The 19,276-nt window shown below is 41.7% G+C and overlaps 3 protein-coding genes across 4 annotated transcripts; 1 reads left to right on the top strand and 2 right to left on the bottom strand.

The window, feature by feature from the left end:
• The first annotated feature begins 1,547 nt into the window (after window positions 1-1,547).
• On the top strand, window positions 1,548-9,378 carry agpat9l (1-acylglycerol-3-phosphate O-acyltransferase 9, like). Of its 2 annotated transcripts, none has more exons than XM_054610740.1 (14): window positions 1,548-1,640; window positions 2,457-2,668; window positions 2,786-2,852; window positions 4,247-4,395; window positions 4,480-4,625; window positions 5,178-5,252; window positions 5,481-5,570; window positions 5,655-5,748; window positions 5,840-5,955; window positions 6,316-6,371; window positions 6,599-6,684; window positions 6,800-6,928; window positions 7,043-7,122; window positions 7,808-9,378. In XM_054610740.1, exons 2-14 carry the CDS (start codon window positions 2,525-2,527, stop codon window positions 7,911-7,913), a joined length of 1,338 nt encoding a protein of 445 aa, XP_054466715.1. In that variant the 5' UTR covers window positions 1,548-1,640; window positions 2,457-2,524; the 3' UTR covers window positions 7,914-9,378. The 2 variants fall into 2 exon arrangements, with proteins under 2 accessions (XP_054466715.1, XP_054466714.1); XM_054610739.1 differs by lacking the exon at window positions 1,548-1,640 and adding an exon at window positions 2,061-2,106.
• A 1,630-nt stretch (window positions 9,379-11,008) lies between these two features.
• myl7 (myosin, light chain 7, regulatory) lies at window positions 11,009-13,055 on the bottom strand. The gene is made up of 7 exons (XM_054610479.1): window positions 12,968-13,055; window positions 12,693-12,794; window positions 11,877-11,952; window positions 11,688-11,792; window positions 11,514-11,592; window positions 11,383-11,431; window positions 11,009-11,286 (listed from the first exon to the last, which is right to left on the bottom strand). Exons 1-7 carry the CDS (start codon window positions 12,968-12,970, stop codon window positions 11,182-11,184), a joined length of 519 nt encoding a protein of 172 aa, XP_054466454.1. The 5' UTR covers window positions 12,971-13,055; the 3' UTR covers window positions 11,009-11,181.
• Window positions 13,056-14,195: 1,140 nt separating this feature from the next.
• gck (glucokinase (hexokinase 4)) lies at window positions 14,196-18,652 on the bottom strand. The gene is made up of 10 exons (XM_054610687.1): window positions 18,452-18,652; window positions 17,838-18,000; window positions 17,547-17,701; window positions 17,305-17,424; window positions 17,113-17,208; window positions 16,925-17,024; window positions 16,622-16,805; window positions 15,811-15,966; window positions 15,160-15,393; window positions 14,196-14,961 (listed from the first exon to the last, which is right to left on the bottom strand). The coding sequence occupies exons 1-10, from the start codon at window positions 18,524-18,526 to the stop codon at window positions 14,814-14,816; spliced, it is 1,431 nt and encodes a 476-aa protein (XP_054466662.1). The 5' UTR covers window positions 18,527-18,652; the 3' UTR covers window positions 14,196-14,813.
• Window positions 18,653-19,276: the final 624 nt, after the last annotated feature.

Below are 19,276 nucleotides of genomic sequence, written 5' to 3'. Positions count from 1 at the left end.
TACCTGATAGAAAGGAAAATATCAACACTTCAACACAAACGGAAGTACTACTATAAAAATGCTTAAGTACAAAAAAGTTATGTAATTACAGCCTGGGCAAACTGATATGTCCTCTCCCTTTTACTGCTCCAGAGTCTGAAACAGATGCTCATTTGGAAGGTTTTGGGGAAATTAACTACTTTAAACTATTTGAATTAACTTTATTTGATTATTTATTTTTTGCATACTTAGAAAATATTTTTTTTGCATTCCATGAAGAAGAAGCGGGTCTTAAAAGTCAAACAACAGACCAACCCTGTGCAAACACATGCTTTCTAGAGTTTTATTTGAGGCAAAGTGACATATATTAGGTCATTCCATGTTGCTGCTGCAGCTTTTGGACAATGATTTCCATACATTTTGGCTCTATTTCTGCCTTTTTATGCCATTAGAATTAGATTCCAGTGGGCAGGGCTGCATGTGGTGGATTTGGGGAAACTGGATCCCAAGAATACCTTCACACTTAAATATATTACACTTCCCAGCCTCCGTTGAGTTCCACAGTAGAAGTAGACAAGCGTGTCTGATGTAAACAGTGCACTGTGGAATAACAGCCCTCTGTAGGACATTATTTATTATTTCCAGAGAACATTACAAGCCCCTGTAAACCACGGCGCACTGTGGCTCGGGGTAAAAAGGCCTTTTCTGAGGCGGATCCTCTCATTAAATACTGCTGTGCTTCATTTATTTATCCCTGGAGCAGAAGGCTACTGAGACATGACACATACCCTTCCTTCGTTGTCCCGGTCCATGGGGGACACAGAGGCAGTGAGCTCATTAAACATCTGAGATTTATAGTTGTTGTTTTTTAAAATAAAGCACTTCAAAGTCTGAGACTGCTGAGTAATGGAGCAGTGGCTTTTAAACAGGGAGATGTTTGTTGAATTTTCTCAATTTCCAACACTAATGTGCCACACTGGGGTGAATTCCTCCAACTGGACCCAATAAAATCAACAGTGTTGCATACTGTTGTATGAGCTGTTTGTGTTGAGGTTTAAAGATAAAAAAATACAGCTATTTTAGAACGAACAAGCCCGGCCTTACTGGAGCTAACACACCCTGACAGTAAAGGACAAACAGCGTGTTGTTGGCTGCTGTTTTACTACACATCTGGAATGTCTACCTGCTGAAGAATTTCAGGCCTGGCCCATTAGCCTGATTTAACAACTATCGGTGATAACATACTGCTTCATTGCAGCTGTCTCAAATTAAAAAGATGTGTTTTAGAAATGAATTGCATCATTATTTAGTCTTGCATGTAATGTTGGCAGGCTGAGTTGTCTTTTAAAAATGCATATTTGCCAAATATCCAAGTATTCCCCTTCTTATCGTTACACTGACTGACCCCCCTGAAGTCCCCTGTTACACTAATGTGCAACAGACTGTGAAATGTCTGAACCTGGAAAATAATCAGGACCTTTTGTTAGTCTTAGGTGGGGGAGAGAGAGAAGGATATATAGAGAGAGAGAGATTGTGGCCTCATTCCTCATCAAGGCTTCATCGTGTAATGGATAGCAACAGGAGGATTGTGACATTTCATTACAGTGGTATCCCTGTTTCCCAGCATGCATCAGTTTCAGGACAGCATATTTAGCAGCTGGGTAAGTGATCGCTGCTCTCAAACTATATATATACAGTATATATACTATATATAGTGTATATATATGTATGTATATGCACATATATGTATTTATATATATATTTAATTTATGTTATTTATCAAAAAACTCTTAAGGCCCGCATATGTTCCAGAGCTTTCAACCATATTCTGTGGATAGAGTTTACTCAGAGCAAAATGCTTTCAAGGAAACTACATTTCACCCTCACAATCTTTATTTAAGAAGGCATTAGTGTCTCCTTTGAAAGAGATGACAAAATAAAAATTCTGCAAAATTCCACCAAACGTACATAGAGAGCCACGTGTCTGCGCTTCCCTTTGTGTCCGCTCGGGGGCGCGCTGCTCCGTGAACTTTGTTCCAGTAGTAAATGGGCGTGTTTGCTCTCTGTGCTCAAGTCCCCTGAGTTAAACTCCTTCAGGGAGGAAGGACATGGACTCGAGTCTGACAGGTACGGCGAGCTACTGCGGCTAAAGCTAACAGAAACAATAATGTAATCCTGTATTACAGAGGAGTTCTGTCATGGTTCGGTTAATCGGGAATCATCGTTTAATATCGGCAGTGATACATGTGATACCGATCGTGTGTCGTTCCTGTGTGAGAGTGTGTTTCTGTGCAGTGTACTGTGACCGGTTACCTCCTGATAACATCAACTGAAGTGTCAGCGTTTTATTTACATTAGACTGCTCCACTTGTCATGTGGCGGTTGTTGACTTCCATTTGTTGTCTATTATTTAGGTGCACAATAGTGCAAATATATTAAAAAAAATAATAATAATACCTTTTCCTCTCTACATGCAGGACTGCTCTACATCTGAGACACTGGGCTGCTGTTTCTAACACCTCTGCAGGGAATAAACAAGGTGGAGATGGAGGACTTCTGGACCCTGGCCCTTTGGTCCCTAAGGATCTGGCTCTACCTCATCGTCGGCCTCATCATGATCCCAGCCATGTTCGGCTTCTCGCTGGGCATCTCCGAGACCTACATGACCGTCCTGGTGAAAACCTTGGAGGTACTGCTGTTTGCGTTGTTTGTGTCCCCTCACAGGTGTAGAATGCTTCAAGTTAGGCAGATTCTCACCCACTGGTCCACATGAGACATGTCCATGATTGTCTGTCCTCCTCCACAGTGGGCCACTCTGAAGATACAGAAAGTGTACGCAGACGAACGAACACTCAAAGCCTCTGCATCTAATGGTAAGTAGAAATCTACGTGGATCAAAGTTCTGAAGAACTACTTGTGGTTTACTGGCAGAGTTGCTGTCACATCCTTTATTGTGAAATATTGGGGTTTAGTAAGTGACACAAGGGTTTATCTGCACTGCTGGATTCCATAAGACATTGTATTGCAAGTCTGGGCAAGCATGTTGCAATTATATAGTGGAGAGTTACTGATTTACCATTGTTTTGATTTCTGCATACAGATGCATTTCCTAGGCGGTGATAGTCGTGTAAGTAAATGTAAAACTATATTATAATTATATTAATAATAAGCTTTATTTATGAAGCACATTTGATAACGTGAAATGCAGCTCAAAGTGCTTCACAACAGAAATAACAAATAATAACAGATATTTAAAAATGGACACAAGAAGCGAAAACAATAAAATAATAAAATCCAAAAAGTAGAGACACAAAAAAAGATGGTACTAGTATTTTCAGTTGAAAGCGTTAAAATAATTTTAAGATGTAAAGCCAACAAAAACGAGTACTAGAAATATTAGATAGATATAACATTAATGAAAAAAAAAGAATAATATAAAAAATATATATATAATAAATGTAAAGTAAATCATTTAAATACGTATAAAAATAGACTTGCAAATTTCCCTGCTGCGGGACTAATAAAGGATTATCTTATCTTATTATCTTATCTTTTATGATAGGAAACAAGGTGAATTCCTGCCAATTACTTACCAGACACAATTACTTGCTCAACTCTTTATCAGTCACTGAGAGTCGGGTAACACATAGAAGACGTTGTGTCAGCAAAATGTGGCCTCTGCAAAGTCCAAAGTAAGTCATTGTTACATTTCTAAATGTGGACGACGATGAGATGAAGGCAGATGAAGGCATATTGTATGCAGATTTTGTCACTCCAGGTTTTGGACTTTGCCTGCTGAGTTATCAGATAATGAGTAGTCCACCTCTTAACTGTTCTGGGATCTGTTTACTGCAGTATTTCACCAGACATCTAAGTCTGCTTTGTTATACCAAGCGACACATGTTTCACATCTTCTTGTAAAGCAGAGTTGCTGTTTTTCTTTCATTATCTCAGATCTGTTTAATGCTTTGATTTATTGCAATCAGTTATTTGTGTTTTTATAGAATACTTGCACTAGTAAAGAATATAACTTTCCTTCCAAGAAACACGTTATTGAATAAACTTTGATTATTTTTCTTCCACTCCTTCTTCTGACACTATCGACACGATCTTGAGAAATATGGCGAGGCTGACTTATCTTTCAGGCTTGTTGTTAAGATAATGATTCCTATCAGATGATTGAGTTTGACTGTGTGTGTGTGTGTGTGTGTGTGTGTGTGTGTGTGTGTGTGCGTGTGCGTGTGTGTGGTGTGCGTGTGTGTGTCAGGCCTCATCCAGAGGGAAGATGGCTCCATGGAGAAAGAGTTGGAGGAACTCAGACGCAGTCGCCCCAAACCACTAGTGGGCGGTGATTTCACACTTAGTGACTGTTTCTATTTCAGCCGCAGAGGAATTGAGAGCATCGTAGAGGACGAGGTACAGTTTTTACTGTATATTAACGGTACTAAATGGCCCTGTTAAACTTTGCTGATTTTTAATTAGTTTTTATTCTTAATCCAGGTGACGCAGCGGTTCAGCTCAGAGGAGCTGGTGTTGTGGAACTTGCTGACTCGCACCAACACCGACTTCCAGTACATCAGCCTGAGGCTGACGCTGGTCTACGGCCTCGGCATCTTTGTGAGATACTGCATCCTCACCCCGCTCAGGTACGCAAAGACTGAATGGAGTAGGCAGAATTCAAATGTCCTGACGCAAATGCAGTGTTGCCCTCCAGGCAGGAACAATGTCAAAGGTTGAGTCAAAGCTCAGCGGGTGGAGGTTTAGAACCATTTGCAAATGCAAGTCATGGTAATGCATAAAATCATAAAAATGCAAATAACAAAACTTGTGGATATTTGCCTCTGCCTGTTGAGTTTATTCACAAACTCAACAGGCAGAGGCAAATATCCACAAGTTTTGTTACGGAAGCACAAGTCATATTTTCTTTCACAGGAAAAAGAAAAATGTATTGGATTTTGATAGAAATATACAAAGAAATTAGATTTTTCTGTACATTTTTGCATATATTGTTGATTGGTGCACAATTAATCAACAATATATCACAGATCTAAAAGTGTTAAAAACTTTAAGTTAAACTTTAAACGTAATTTTCCTGTTTAATTTTTGTTTGGCTATTCGGTATTTTGTGGTGTATGACTTTTTATTTTATTTCCTTCTTCTGTAAAAGTGATAAATAAATGTTCGTTCCCTTTCTCCAGGATAACTCTGGTCTGCATTGGCCTCACCTGGTTGGTCATAGGAACATCTGCAGTTGGATTACTCCCAAACTGGAGGTGACCACAAACTCTGACCCAAACAATAATAGTCATATTCCATATATATATATTTTTTTCATGGAGTTCCCTCCTCGTGTGTGTGTGTGTGTGTGTGTGTGTGTGTGTGTGTGTGTGTGTGTGTGTGTGTGTGTGTGTGTGTGTGTGTGTGTGTGTGTGTGTGTGTGTGTGTGTGTGTGTGTGTGTGTGTGTGTGTGTGTGTGTGTGTGTGTGTGTGTGTGTGATCAGGATAAAGTCCTGGCTCAGTGAATGGGTCCACGTGATGTGCTACAGGATCTGCGCCCGAGGACTCTCCGCCACCATCCGCTACCACAACAGGTAAGCAAGCCTTCTCGCCGCGTCGCCGTCGAACAGTCTGATCTGGAACGATGTCTGATGACTGTCTTCATCTCGCCACAACAGGGAAAACAAACCCCAGAAGGGAGGGATCTGTGTCGCCAACCACACCAGTCCCATTGACATAGTGATTCTCTGCAACGATGGATGTTATGCTATGGTACGAAAACTCATTTTTTGGGTTTTTGAACATTTCTACACTGATAGGTTGTTTTTTCTTGCCACCATAACTGTGAAAATGTGATCACCAGGTGGGGCAGGTCCACGGAGGTTTGATGGGAGTCCTCCAGAGGGCCATGGTGAGGTCGTGTCCTCACGTCTGGTTCGAGAGAGCAGAGATGAAAGATCGCCACCTAGTGACCAAAAGGTCTGTTTCTTTCCCCACACACTAACTCCAGCACTTCTTTTCAGGCTTGTCTTTGCACGTCTCTCGCTCTCTCCTTCTCTCTCTCTCTCTCTCTCTCTCTCTCTCTCTCGCCCTGTGTGTGTTTACTCTCTCTGTTGATGCTGCTCTGGCACCCACACAGGTTGGCATGTGAAACGGAATGAGAGTTTCCAAACAAGAACGGATACGTTTTGGAAAGTTGCTACTGAGCTTGTGACTCACTCAGTTTGGATTCCAGCGTCTCATAATATCACCCCGACGCTCCTCGCAGATGTTTGATGTTTTTTTTGTCAGACATGTACAGGAAAACAGTTTCCATTACCCTCTTTGTGTCTCTTCCAGGTTGACGGATCATGTGAACGACAAGACAAAGCTCCCCATTTTGATATTTCCAGAGGGTAAGAGTGACCATGTAGATGGATAGAGTTCCCTCATCCACAGCAGGGTTTTTTTGTGTGTGTTTTGTCTCTGTGTCATCAAAGATTAGAAGTGTTGTCACTTTAGCCCGGAGGCGGTCTGACCACTCGGCGATGACAAACGAGCAGCTTTTTTCATGTGGGTTTGGACGGAGCTCACACGACTCCGTCCCCCTTTAATCCCCCCTCCCGATGTCTTCTGTCTGCAGGAACCTGTGTCAACAATACCTCCGTCATGATGTTCAAAAAGGGAAGTTTTGAAATCGGAGCGACGATATATCCAGTGGCCATTAAGGTACTTCAGTCCTGTCTGCGTCCCTCGTTCCAAAGTTTTCTCTGGCCTTCTGGCTCACATGTATCAAAGTAAATTCCTCAACGCACTAATATTTGTTCATCTATCTTTCTCTCAGTATGACCCAAAGTTCGGAGACGCTTTCTGGAACAGTTCCAAGTATAGCATGGTCAGCTACCTGCTGAGGATGATGACCAGCTGGGCCCTCGTCTGCAACGTCTGGTACCTGCCAGCCATGCACCAACAGGTGTGTACAACCTGCGGGCAATGCAAATACGTAAAAAGCCCACATATGTACAACACACACGCAAACACACACACATCACGGCTGACTGATTGTTGTTTATTCCAAAAATGGCAGGAGGGGGAAGATGCTGTCCAGTTTGCCAACAGGGTGAAGTCTGCTATCGCTCACCGGGGAGGCCTGCTGGATCTACAGTGGTAAGACTCAACCTGTTTCAATGTTCTGGAGCATTTTTTCTTCTCTATCTAGAGTATATGGAGAGACAGTTCAACCCCAAAAATCCCCCAAACAATTTTTACTCTTACGTATAGTGCTATATATCAATCTAGATTGTTGTTGGTGTGAGTTGCCTAGTCTCGCAGTCTTCTGGAACGAGACATTGCTTTTGAGGGTTTTTTTTGGGTGCTTTGTATACCACAAGTCGATTCCCATTTGGTCCCATTGTATTGGAGAGAGAAGGCCGATATTTACAAAACTAGGCGACTCCCACCAAAACGATCTAGATTGATAAATAGCACTACAGGTAAGAGGAGAAATATGTAGATTTAGATTTTGGGGTGAACTGTCCCTTTAATCTATGACTAAGAATAGTGTTTTAACAAAGGTACGTACATAAATGTACCGTTATATCACAGCTGGTGGGTAAAAATCTTTTACTTGAGTTATAAATTCACCTAATTGCTTTTTGAAAAGGTTTTCAAAGGAACAATAACATCTACAGAAGAACATGCAGCCCTTTAAGTGAATGTCCAAAGTTAAAAACATCACAAAAAATTTAGTTTTTTTCAACTTGACAGTGATATTCATTGACAGTGAACAGATGTGCTGAAATGCTTAGCGCTGCTCTCAGTTTGCCTTGTCTCCATGTGTTTGCCTCTGCAGGGATGGAGGCCTGAAGAGAGCAAAGGTGAAGGAGTCGTTTAAGGAGGAGCAGCAGAAGCAGTACAGCAGCATGGTGGTGGGAGACGACAGCAGCAACAGTGACTGAGACAAACCCCCGCCCTGTGGAGGACACACACACGGACTGGAAACAGGCCTCTCTCTCTCTCTCTCTCTCTCTCTCTCTCTCTCTCTCTCTCTCTCTCTCCCTCTCTCCCTCCACTGGTTCTGATCTCGTTAGCTGGGCCTGACGCCGCTAAGTGAACTTTTAAGAACACTGTGAAACCTCAGGTACACAGCCAAAAAAAGGGGGGAAGAGATTCACAGAAAGCTGAAAAGTGCAATATTGAACTTTAGGAGGAGCCGACCGTGAAAAACGGGGGAAGGCTCCATGTTTTTATGCTGCTGAAGAAACCGCAGCAGTTTGTTGTGATTGAATGTTAACGCTCGGAATGAGTGAATGAAGCCTATTGACTTCATTTCTGTGCAGTTAATAATTGTTTAGTTTTTTTAAGGTACATTTTAATTTACAACTTCCAGTACCCGTCGTGTGATTATGCAGATGCAGAAAAGAACCTGGACGTATTTTGTAGGTGCACTGTTTTATAGCATAATATAATTGATGTAAGATACTGAGATAACTGGGATTTTCGTACTGTAACACAATTAACACTGATGAGCACCCACATGACCTAGTTTTCACTGTTTGAACAATTTTCTGTTATTGAATTTCACACTGATAGACATGATATACACCCTTTTTTTTCACACAACTGTTGATGTAAAGCACCGACACAAGAGACACAAGGGTTTGGCACTTAAATAATACACGAGAAAGTCGAGTGTGCAAGATAGTTCATTGAATGTCCACAGGAGACGTGATGTCTCTCTTAAAGGAGAACACACAGCCGAGACTTTTTGGATCTCTCCTCACTGAGCGGTTCTCCTGAAGTTTGATCCTCACTGCTGCCATCTTTCTGTGGGCTCCCCTCTTTGACTCCTTTTAAGCGAAAAAAAAAAATCACTCACTGTAACTGTGTGAATGTTGGCGCAATGATGATATTTCTTCTTTTTTTTTCAAAATTATCAGCATCCTCACCCTCACTCTCATCATTGCTTGGATCTGTCTTTTCCTGGGTGCCCTGCGTAAAAATCAAAGCCACTTCGATCACATGATCAACCGTCACATTGTGTCCCACGGCCTCTTATCCAACTTGATGACAGTACTCACCTGAAAAAAATTGCTTTTGTTTTTCTTTCTCTCTTGGAGTTCCTGATATCTGCAACGACGACAATACGTTTACATGTGATCGCCAAGAAAACTCAGTCTAATTTATTTACAGAAGCCAGTACGTCTTTGAAATGTGACTTCTCTGCCTCCTCCTTTCAATGAACCAGTCAGGAGAAACAAAAGGGCATGGAGAAATATATTTATGAGCCTGATCAGTGCCTCACATCTGTGTATCGAGTTTCTGTGCGCTCGGGCCGGCAGTGTTTTAATGAAATGCTTTTATTTCTTTGCAGTAAAAGTCAATAAAGCTGCTCTGTGGCAAATCTTCTGTGGTTTGACCTCAGTGAATACAATGTTGTGGTTTTTTTACAGTCAGAGCAGCCTGTTATCACACTATAATGTTTTGTGTTTATTATATATGCTTTGTTTTTACATTTAGCTAGCTAATTACTTCTGTTAGTTTTCGTCACTTATGTGTAGCTATGATTTAAAGGAGCAGTGGGAAGGATTTAGGGGATTCTTTTGTCAGAAATTGAATATAATATGCAAACCAATGTTTTCATTACTGTATACTTAACTGACACTAAGAAATATTGTGTTATTGTCAGCTTTGAATGAGCCCTACATAGGGAGCGGTTCCTCTTGAAAGAGGCCCGCATGTTTCTACAGTATAGAACAGATCTTTATCCTGTGGATATAAATGCATCATTCTAATCTAACAAAAAGTTTAGTTTCAGGTTATTATACACTCATTCAAAAATATAGTTAGGAATATTATATTCAATTTCTGCCAATAAATCCTCCTATATCCTACGCACTGTTCCTTTAAAAGTGTTGCATGTCTTCTGTTAACATCCCTGTTATGGGATTTGAATGTAAAGAACTCAGAGGAGAGACACAGCAACAGCGTTACTGTCCTTATCCATCCATTACGCTAAATTTGAAAGGTAACATAACATCTATTGCACTGTATTTCACCCACCGTTGCAGATAGGAGTCACAGTTCCTGTTGGCAGGTTTGGTCCTCCTCAGTCCGTCTGCCTTCCATGCCGTGCTAGTATCTGATCCCCCATTCACCCTGCCTGCAGCTCCAGATGCAATGGGCATCTCTGCCAGAAGGACTAGCTAGAGATTGCAGAAATCCAGAGTGAAGTGTCAATCATTTGGATGAAACTCTGCTGCTGTTTTTGTTGTTGTAGAGAATGTGCTGAAAGTGGAGCTGACCTCACAGTATCTCGCACACTCCTAGTCCTCTTGTTGTTGACCGGCTGTTTGCTGTGAGAGCAGGGAGGGAAATGTGTGCAGTGGAGTTTATGGAGGTGTTTGTTGTTGTGTCCATGGCAACAGTGTGGCCAAAAGAATGGAACAGCATTGAGGCCTCTTTGAATGTGATGGGACTGCATGGCATCTTGTTTACTTTATGTTACTTTGAAATATTTTTACTGTCTTGTGTTCTTTTAAAAGCAGTCTTGTATGAAAAAAAACTTGTACCAACCAAGAAAAACAACCTTTTTTGTTAGTGAGCATGCGTTCTTGAGTTTATCCACTTGGTCACAAAAGGGTTTTCATCATGGTTGTCATCATTTTCTCAATAAACAGAAACACAATTTTAAAGTACTACAAAAATTATAACTGAAACAATTTTTCGTAAGCCAAAAGAAAATACTCTAATTACCCATTCAACCCTCTAATTCTCTACTGTCTTGAAATTGTTTTCTTAACTTCTAATGCAATTCTGACTCAAGTTACATATTTCTTGACAATTATTTATTTATTTATATTTATTTATTTAACTAATAATCATTCATTCATTCACTTTTTTAAAATATCAAACTGAAAAATCTTAACTCTGATTTTTCCCCAGTGGATCACAGCAATGGTAAAATACAATTTTAGCAATTATTTGTAATCAACAAAGAATCTTTTGAGGAACACTTTATTCTCAATAGTAAACAAACAAATTAGACCATTTCTAACAGCAACAGAACTGCTGCATTAATAACTGTTAAACAAGAGTTTGAATGAATCTGATATTCCATCATTACTCCATCAATCATCGATGCTTCTGATTGATAACCAGCACTTATATCAGTAAAACAGTTATCTTCATGCTTCAGTAACATGTATGACCCGACCACGGTCCTTGTTAGGACTCTTCCTTCTCATCTCCGTGTGTGATGATGTAGCAGAGAGACTTGTAGTCGATGTTGCCAGTCGGGTCGATGGGAGCGAGAGCGAAGGCCTGATCCACCTAGAGTTTTATGAAGAGACAATTTGCCTGGTGATAATGATCATCTTAAGGAATAGTTTGAGAGTCTGTCACTATAGAGATAGAAAAACCACAAACCTCCTCTGCTGTGAATTTATCAGCCTGGTTCATCAGTAACCGCTTAAACCTGGATTAACCAAAAAAATCAAAAGATGTTAATATGGAAAATTTTAACAAAGTGGAAAATAATGAATAAAAATATATCTTACTCGTCCTTGTTAACAAAGCCCGTCCCATTGGGGTCAAACAGCTTGAAGGCAGCAAGTATGGTGTCCTCAGGATCGGTGCCTGGAGGGAAACAAATCATTGTCGAAGATCTTCTAAATATTCCTTCGCAAAAATAAATTCTAATAATTGTTTGAACATTAGTGAAAAGCCCTCACCGTTAAGTTTCTCCCCAAAAAGACTGAGGAATACGGTGAAGTTGATGGGGCCCTTCCCCTCATTTAACATCCCATCCAGCTCCTCATCACTGACATTAAGCTTCCCTGGTACACAAACACACAAACACACAGTAAACCAATTTGTATTTTTATATAAATAGGATAAAGAGATAAAGATAAGGAAAATACCCAGCTGTCCATAGGTCTCCCTCAGGTCCTGTTTTTTGATAACACCATCTCTGTCTTGGTCAATGCAGCCAAAGGCCTGTAGGATAAGGCACAAAAATAACAATGGTGAACAATTATTTATTTTGACATCCAAGTGCTGGTAGGCTGATGTAATTTATCAAAATGATAGAAAACTTAAAAAGGACTGGACAGTTCACAATAATCATGTCTTCCTTAACCAGATATAAGAAGTTATGTTGAATTGCATTTAAGTAATGCTTTACTTTCTTCTCATTGACAAGGGTCTTAGTGAATACTAAATGTAAAATGTGCCCTTTAAAATCAATGCATCAGAATTTGAATTAGTGCATTTTCACAGGAGCTTCTGCATTATTTCCTACTGTTGAAAATTTAAGTTAGGGATTGTTACATCAATATTTTAGAGGGCTTGTCGTACACGAAGCTTCTTAATACTAATTATGGCAGGAGGAACACTGATGCATTATTCTGAAAATGATGTATTAACTTAAAAATTGTCGAAATATATTCTAAGACAAATTGATTAACTGCTTTAGAGAATCACGCTATTAACTCAAAATGTTGATACATTTTTAATTACTCTTGCATGAAATCAAACTTTTGTATGGGCATGTACTTTTCATTCATGAATTTTGTTTATAAGGCTGCTCTAAGTTAAATAAAGGTGTTCAGTTGCTTGAAAATGTCCATTTCCCCTTTTTCCTTTCCTTGCATGGATTTGTAAATCAAACATCACAGGTTCCCACACAAGGTTTCAAAGGGAGCTGAGTGAAGGCAGCACAGAATGCAACACTGTACCTCCTTGAACTCCTGTATCTGGGACTGCTCAAACATCGAGAAGACATTGGAGCAAGACTTCTGTGCTCCCCTCTGTCTCTTATTGGAGGCCTTCTTACTCGCCTGAGGAGAGGAAAACAAACGTGTAAAGTTTACACATGGATATTTTTGGTGGTCTGCAGAATTATACAAAACAACTGAGAGTAACATATGTTTTCTTGAATACACCATAACAATGATTCCTAGATTTGTTTTCCTTTTCAAATCCTCACTGACTGAAAGTAATAGTGACTTACCATGTCTGAATGATCTTATGTGGACTCCCAGCCGATGTGTGATGCCGGGGTGGGTTTTATGTACGGCCCATCTTATCTTCTACACTCCTATAATAGCCTGTGGTGGGCAGCACAGTCCCTTACATGGCCATGGCTGCTCTCTGTGTGTCACTAAAGGTGCCTGATAAGACGTGAAGCAGGCAGGATTCCTCTGGGCTGGAAAATACAGATAGGAAGAGCAGAGAGGAGATGAGGGAATTTGACCTCTGACAATTGATTTCACTCAACCGAATAAAGTTAACTCCTCAGAGGACAAATCCAGCTGTGTGTGTAACTTTAATGTAAGCAGAGGAAGACTCAAGCTGCATGAGGGGCAGTGAAAATTGTATTTAAAAGCATTTAAAATTGTATTTAAAAGCATGCAGTACATTTTCTAGCATGTAGGGCAGTCTGTATGGCATCAAGTTTTCTCCGTTTAAGGGCACCCATTGGTGCACTGTATTTCGTTTTCTCCACCAGAAAGGTACCTTAGGGGGCACTTCATCATGCTTTCATGACTTGGAATGAACCCCAGAGGGCACTTTATTATGTTCTATAGTAGGAGTAAAAAAGAAAGCATTTCATCATGTTTCCTCCACTGGAAGGGAACCCTAGAGGGCACTTCATCCTATTTTCTCCACTGGAAGGGAACCCTAGAGTGCACTTCTTTGTGTTTTCTCCCCTGGAAATGAACCCCAGAGGGCACTTTATGTGTTATCTATAAGAGCATCCAAGAACACATTCCATCATGTTTTCTCCACTGCAAGGGCCCCCAAAAGCGCACTTCCTCATGTTTTCTCCACTGGAAATTAAATCTAGAGGGCACTTCATCCTGTTTTCTCCACTGCAAGGGAACTCTTAAGGGCACTTTGTGTCTTCTCTACCTAAATTGCAACTCAGAGGGCACATTTTTATGTTTTATTACCATAGGGCATCCAAGGGGGCACTGGAACTGCGTTTCTTTCAAACACGGGGGCACCAGGGCGGTCAGACACCTCCCCACTGCCCCCTTTCAGAGTCCACCAGGGAATGTATGTTTTATGTGCAGTATTATTAGGACTTCAGTAACAACATTGTGAAATGCTACATTTTCTACAAATCTGATTAACTGTTATTTCAGCAAATTATATGATATCTCCCAGGGTCAGAGGGCAGTATGTGGACTGGTCTATCCTTATTTCATACCTCTCTGAATAAAAATAAACATTAATTTAAAGTATAATAGTTTTGTTTAATTATGCAATTTTATTTACAGTAAAGCTTATTCACATCAAAGGCACATTTCATCATCATGTCATCATGCACATATGGAAAACCTACAACCTAACACACAAAACATGTAAACATTCAAATATACAATAGCAAAGGAATATTTCATTGCTCACAAACCCAAATCACTGCACAGCAAAGCAATGATTTTGATTTGGTCACAGTTAACAGCAGCCTTTACAAAAAGAGAGAATCCTTGTGTTGTTTGCACAGGTATCATAATATATCAGTCAATAATTCATCGGCCATTTTTGACATGGGCCAGTTAGGCTCATACCCAAACACTAGCATCAGGCAGTGGCACAGTTAAAGAGAGTCTCTTAAAGAGAAAAGAAACACTGAAATTGCTACACGTTGGTCTAATGCTACCAAAATACAGTTGCTTTCTTCTCTGCACATCTTCCAGCTGCGAGGGACCGGTCTGCTGACCCGCATCCGTTCAGAGTCCCAAAGAGGCCATAGCCGCCGGCTGTGGATGACATGTCGTCAGTGTTCTCAGGTCAGAGTTCTCGGGCTTGCTTCACCGCTGTCCCAGCGCACATGGCTCCCCTTGTTTTTTTTACTGTGTCAGCATGCAGGCGGCCATCTTGCAGGCCACCGCTGAAATGAGGGCGGCTCCGCGGCCACTCCCCTCCTCCGACTGGATGAAGGTGATCTCGCAGTGAGGTGTGAGGTCCCTGACGATTTTGTGGAACCTGTCACGGAAACTGAGATGGAGGAAAAACGACGTGTTTAAACATGCTTAACAAGCTTAATATTAGGCCAAAAAGCAGTTATTTTCAGTCACATTTGGAAGCAGTGCATTTTGGGTAAATCTTTTTACATAATCACCATATTTACTTTGCTTGGTACCTAAGCAAACTAAGGTGTTCAAAAGTATATGCCATGGGGGGGGCTTTCCTCACCATGGGTGCAGCTTGTAGACGGACCCGTCGACCCCAACTGTGATCTTCAGGGCCTCCTGGCTTCGTCGCTCCCGCATAAGGTTGAGGACGCCGGCGAGCCCCGCGCCGCACATGTGAGCGGAGCGCGTGGACACACTCTCGCAGACCAAACGCACGATGTCGCAGTCCATCTCTGAGGGCAGAACGCCCAGCGAGGACAGAATGTTGTAGATTTGTTTTCTGTCCCCAGTGTCACTGATAGAAAAAAAGACAGAGAGAGAGAGAGAGAGAGAGAGAGAGAGAGAGAGAGAGAGAGAGAGAGCAGTAGTTTATAGTTCCACTATGTCCATGATACATAAATATTATATGTGTAGATAGAAATTCCATGATTTATATTTTCCTTTTGAACTCAATGTTCAAATTTTGTATCAAGCTTCTACAAATATTGCAAAAGGTAACAATGTGATTACCAAATTGCTTCCCCATATTCCTCATTAACACTGTTATACAGGGTTATGAGGGTTTATATATATCAGCTATGTATATATATATTAATATATATATATACATACACATATATTCTCATATATATATACATATATATGTATATACATACACACACATATATATATATATATATATATATTGTGTATATATACCATCTCTCCTCACCTCTCCATCTGTGAGACGAAGCGCGTCTCAAAACTGCCACGTGTCTTCAGCAGCTCAGAGGCTTCTCCGTTAAACAGCAGGTCTTCATTCACCAGCTTCATCAGGACGAGCCTCACCAGCTCGCCCATATATTTCCCGCTGATCAGCTTCTCGTAGCTGCAGGTGGCGACAGCCCAAAAAAAAAAAAAAAAAGAGAGAGGAGGTAGCTTAAAACAAACATTGACAGGAAGGACAGGAGCACAGACTCAAGAGGAGGATGTCAAGAGAGGGACGTGCACGTCACAAAACGCACACAAGCAAACAGCTGCCTCTGGATAGAAGGGGAGCTGGCAAGGGCGGCGACGTCAGCGCCTAAAAGGCTCAATGGGGCCGGGCTCAGAAGACGTCTGCATAAAAAGGGCCTGCCGGTGCAAAAAAGGTAAACAGCCATTAGGCCGACGGGCACTGTGGCTAGCAGCGAAGAGCAGTCATTAATCTGACAGCCCCCGACGAGATGACTGACCACTGACGTATGAGCTCTGGCCATTTACAAACACCCGCCGGACAAACAGCCGGTAGCTTAGAAACTACACAGAGGCCTCGGGTCAAAGTCAGGTGAGTATTGCCACGGAAGGGTGATTAATTCAGGGAAACAATAAGAGGATAAGGGAGGGTGTGTTCGGCACGCTTTAAATGACTGTCTTAAACCGAGCATCGAACACTCAAGTGTGCGCGCACCCGGCAATGGATGAAGTTGGAGGACATGCGGAGGTCGGCGGAGCTTTTCATATGTGTGGATTCAAACTGCGTGTTTTGATCTGAATGAACTCACAGTTGCTTCCCTGGGTTAATCGAGGACTCGTCCACCACTCTGTCGTACTCCAGTCGGAACTCCTCCAGCTCCCCGTTGTTCCCGAACGCCCCCCACTCTGTGTTCACACACATGCGGCCCTCCTCCCCTTCCACCAGCTCTACGGTCCTCATCTCCTCCATGTAACACGCGTTGCAGCCAGTGCCTGGCAACCAAACAAAATGAAAAGATATTTTATAAAATATAACATTATGTCGTCTGCAAAGAAGTGTGTCGCGTATCAGTATGTGCACTCGTGCTTGAAAAATGATTGTAACTGCTCACCGACAATCATCCCGACTTCGCAGCTGCGGTCCTCGTAGTAGCAGGAAATCATGGTGGCTACTGTGTCGTTCACCATGGCAACCACGTCCATCTCAAAGTCCTTAAATGACAACAATGACCAACACCCAAGCTGTGTTACAAATCTGCTTGCATTGTTAAGAAAGAATTCTAACGTTCAGCTGACTCACCCCTCGTCTCTTGATAGCGTCTCTGAGCAAACCCACAACGTTGTTGCCCTCTGCCCCAGAGGCCTTGAAGCCTTTGGTCCAGTTCAGCAGGATGCCCTTTTGAAAGAGAAAAGAAAAAGACAAACATTTAAATGTCTTGACTGATCTCAGTTTTGTGTAAAGGTATATCCGATGCACGGTAGAATGTCCTACCTTGTCAATGTCCTCGTGTCGTACAGGAAAGGAGAAGGTGAAACCCAGAGGGAGCTTTTTGTGCTTGATGTGATGCTTGTCCAAAAAGTCGGACATGCACTCTGCTATGTAGTCAAACAGCTGCAGAGAGAGAGAGAGAAAGAGAGGATATGAGATTGAGAGAAACTGCACTATAATAGGATCTAATTTTTTTCTGAGAGAGCATTTACAGAAGCCCTTTTAGAGTATTTTTAGAGTCTAACCATTTGGGCAGTGCCCGTCATGGCATCCTCTGGGATGGAGTACATCTGGTTCTTGGTCTCCACCTTCCAGCTCCTCTCCTCGTCCTCACCCACCTTCACAAGCATCACACGGAAGTTGGTCCCCCCCAGGTCCAGAGCCAGGAAATCCCCCACCTCTGTCAAAACACACACTACATCTGAACGTGCACGTACTGGCTTTACCTGCGCAGGTGATAATCATTAGGAGCATTATATCCGGGTGACTTTACCAAAAAAAAGAAACAAGGGAACATCTTATGATGGGGTATCTACCTGATCCCTCAGGGGTGGAGCAGACATAAGTTGGGAGCATTTTCACGCTGGCCTCTTCGTGCGTCTCCAGACGCAGCCCTCTGTCCATCTCGCGCTGCATCCTCTTCATGACTTCTTTGAGTTCTTCTTTCTTCAGCCTGAACTCCGACAGGATCTGCTCCGCCTGCAGTGAGCCGAGGAGGGTGGAGCAGGTCAGGAAGACGCCACGGGGTAGCAAATATATGTACTAGAACCACGCTCACAAATCGCAGCGTGAAACCAATTTTTCACTTATTTTGAGAACATAGTTGAGGTTTTAGTTTTGAAAACAAGAAGGGAAATTGGTTACAGTGACAAAATGAATCAGAGAAGAGACAAAGGTGCTGCAGTAAAGAAAAAAAATCACTGCTCAACGATTCAAAACTAACAAATGAAGTTCTGCCTCAGAGTTCCCACATACAAGCACATTTTCAGGACAATTCTGAACATCTAACACAACCAAGCTCCTCACTCAGAGTTTATTTTGAGACAACGCAGTGCAGTCTGTCACAGGGGATGAAAAACACAAATCCACAGCATCACTAAACGACTTAAACCCAATACAAAATCCCACTGGACAGAAAAGTAAATCTTACCATAAGGATTTTATCGACCGCAGAGCCGAAGCTGCAGGGCATCTTCACCATCTGGACAGAGCTGACACACGGCATGGTCGCAGGTTTAGCTAAATGAGCCTCCGCAAGTGTGTGTATGTCTGGTGTTTCTAGGCGTGTGATGAGTGTGTGTGTCCGCCCACGCGAGTGTGTGCAGAGTCAGTGAGGTGTGAGTAGCGCTGAATGGGAGCCTCGGCTGCTTTTATGCTCAGGTGAAGTGGGGCCGGCCCCCTTCCCAAAAACCCTCACCCCATCTGGCCATCGAGACATCAAACAACCCCACCCTCCCAAAAAAAATAAATATCTATCTGACCTTTGGTGATGACACAAATCTTAGTAGCTTAGAGAGCTGCTGATTCATTCATGCATGATCTACTTAATCACAATAAATTACATACTGAACTATAAAATGTATGATTGCTACTTTATTATGATTAGGCCTATTAAAGAGTTTTACAGATAATAATAATTAAAGCGGCTGCAAAATATTCTTGATCTATTGATATATGTGTTGAGTACTCTGTCTGTAATTCAATTTGAGGTTTTCTTGTTTTAAGGTTATATGAACAACAACAACAACAACAACAGCAAAAAAACACAAAATCATAATGTCACAATTATCACTGTTATTTCTCAGGGAGAAGGGCTAAATTTACTGTCAGGGTACATCATTTATCTCAGATGGCCTTTTAACGCAACAACAAATGTTTTAATTTGATTTCCTTTGGTGAATTTTTCTTGTGACCTTTGACCCACAGCTCAACTGACCGACTGAGCCACCAACACGACAAGTCAAACACATCTGAT

This window comes from Anoplopoma fimbria, chromosome 13 (assembly GCF_027596085.1).
Source record: "Anoplopoma fimbria isolate UVic2021 breed Golden Eagle Sablefish chromosome 13, Afim_UVic_2022, whole genome shotgun sequence".
Classification (NCBI taxonomy): domain Eukaryota; kingdom Metazoa; phylum Chordata; class Actinopteri; order Perciformes; family Anoplopomatidae; genus Anoplopoma; species Anoplopoma fimbria.
Note: the sequence above shows the minus strand (reverse complement) of the source record. Positions and strands in the feature narration are given on the sequence as shown.

Excerpts from the sequence above, each read along its gene's own strand:
- myl7 (XM_054610479.1), bottom strand. Across the intron at positions 11,953-12,692 it reads AGATACAGGAGTTCAAGGAG|GCCTTTGGCTGCATTGACCA; the intron begins GTACAGTGTTGC and ends CTTATCCTACAG. Across the intron at positions 11,287-11,382 it reads ATAAATTCACAGCAGAGGAG|GTGGATCAGGCCTTCGCTCT; the intron begins GTTTGTGGTTTT and ends ATAAAACTCTAG.
- agpat9l (XM_054610740.1), top strand. The coding sequence starts at position 2,525 with ATGGAGGACTTCTGGACCCTGGCCCTTTGGTCCCTAAGGATCTGGCTC. Across the intron at positions 2,669-2,785 it reads TCCTGGTGAAAACCTTGGAG|TGGGCCACTCTGAAGATACA; the intron begins GTACTGCTGTTT and ends CCTCCTCCACAG. Across the intron at positions 4,396-4,479 it reads AGAGCATCGTAGAGGACGAG|GTGACGCAGCGGTTCAGCTC; the intron begins GTACAGTTTTTA and ends TTCTTAATCCAG.
- gck (XM_054610687.1), bottom strand. The coding sequence starts at position 18,526 with ATGCCGTGTGTCAGCTCTGTCCAGATGGTGAAGATGCCCTGCAGCTTC. Across the intron at positions 18,001-18,451 it reads CGGTCGATAAAATCCTTATG|GCGGAGCAGATCCTGTCGGA; the intron begins GTAAGATTTACT and ends GGCTCACTGCAG. Across the intron at positions 17,425-17,546 it reads TGACGGGCACTGCCCAAATG|CTGTTTGACTACATAGCAGA; the intron begins GTTAGACTCTAA and ends CTCTCTCTGCAG.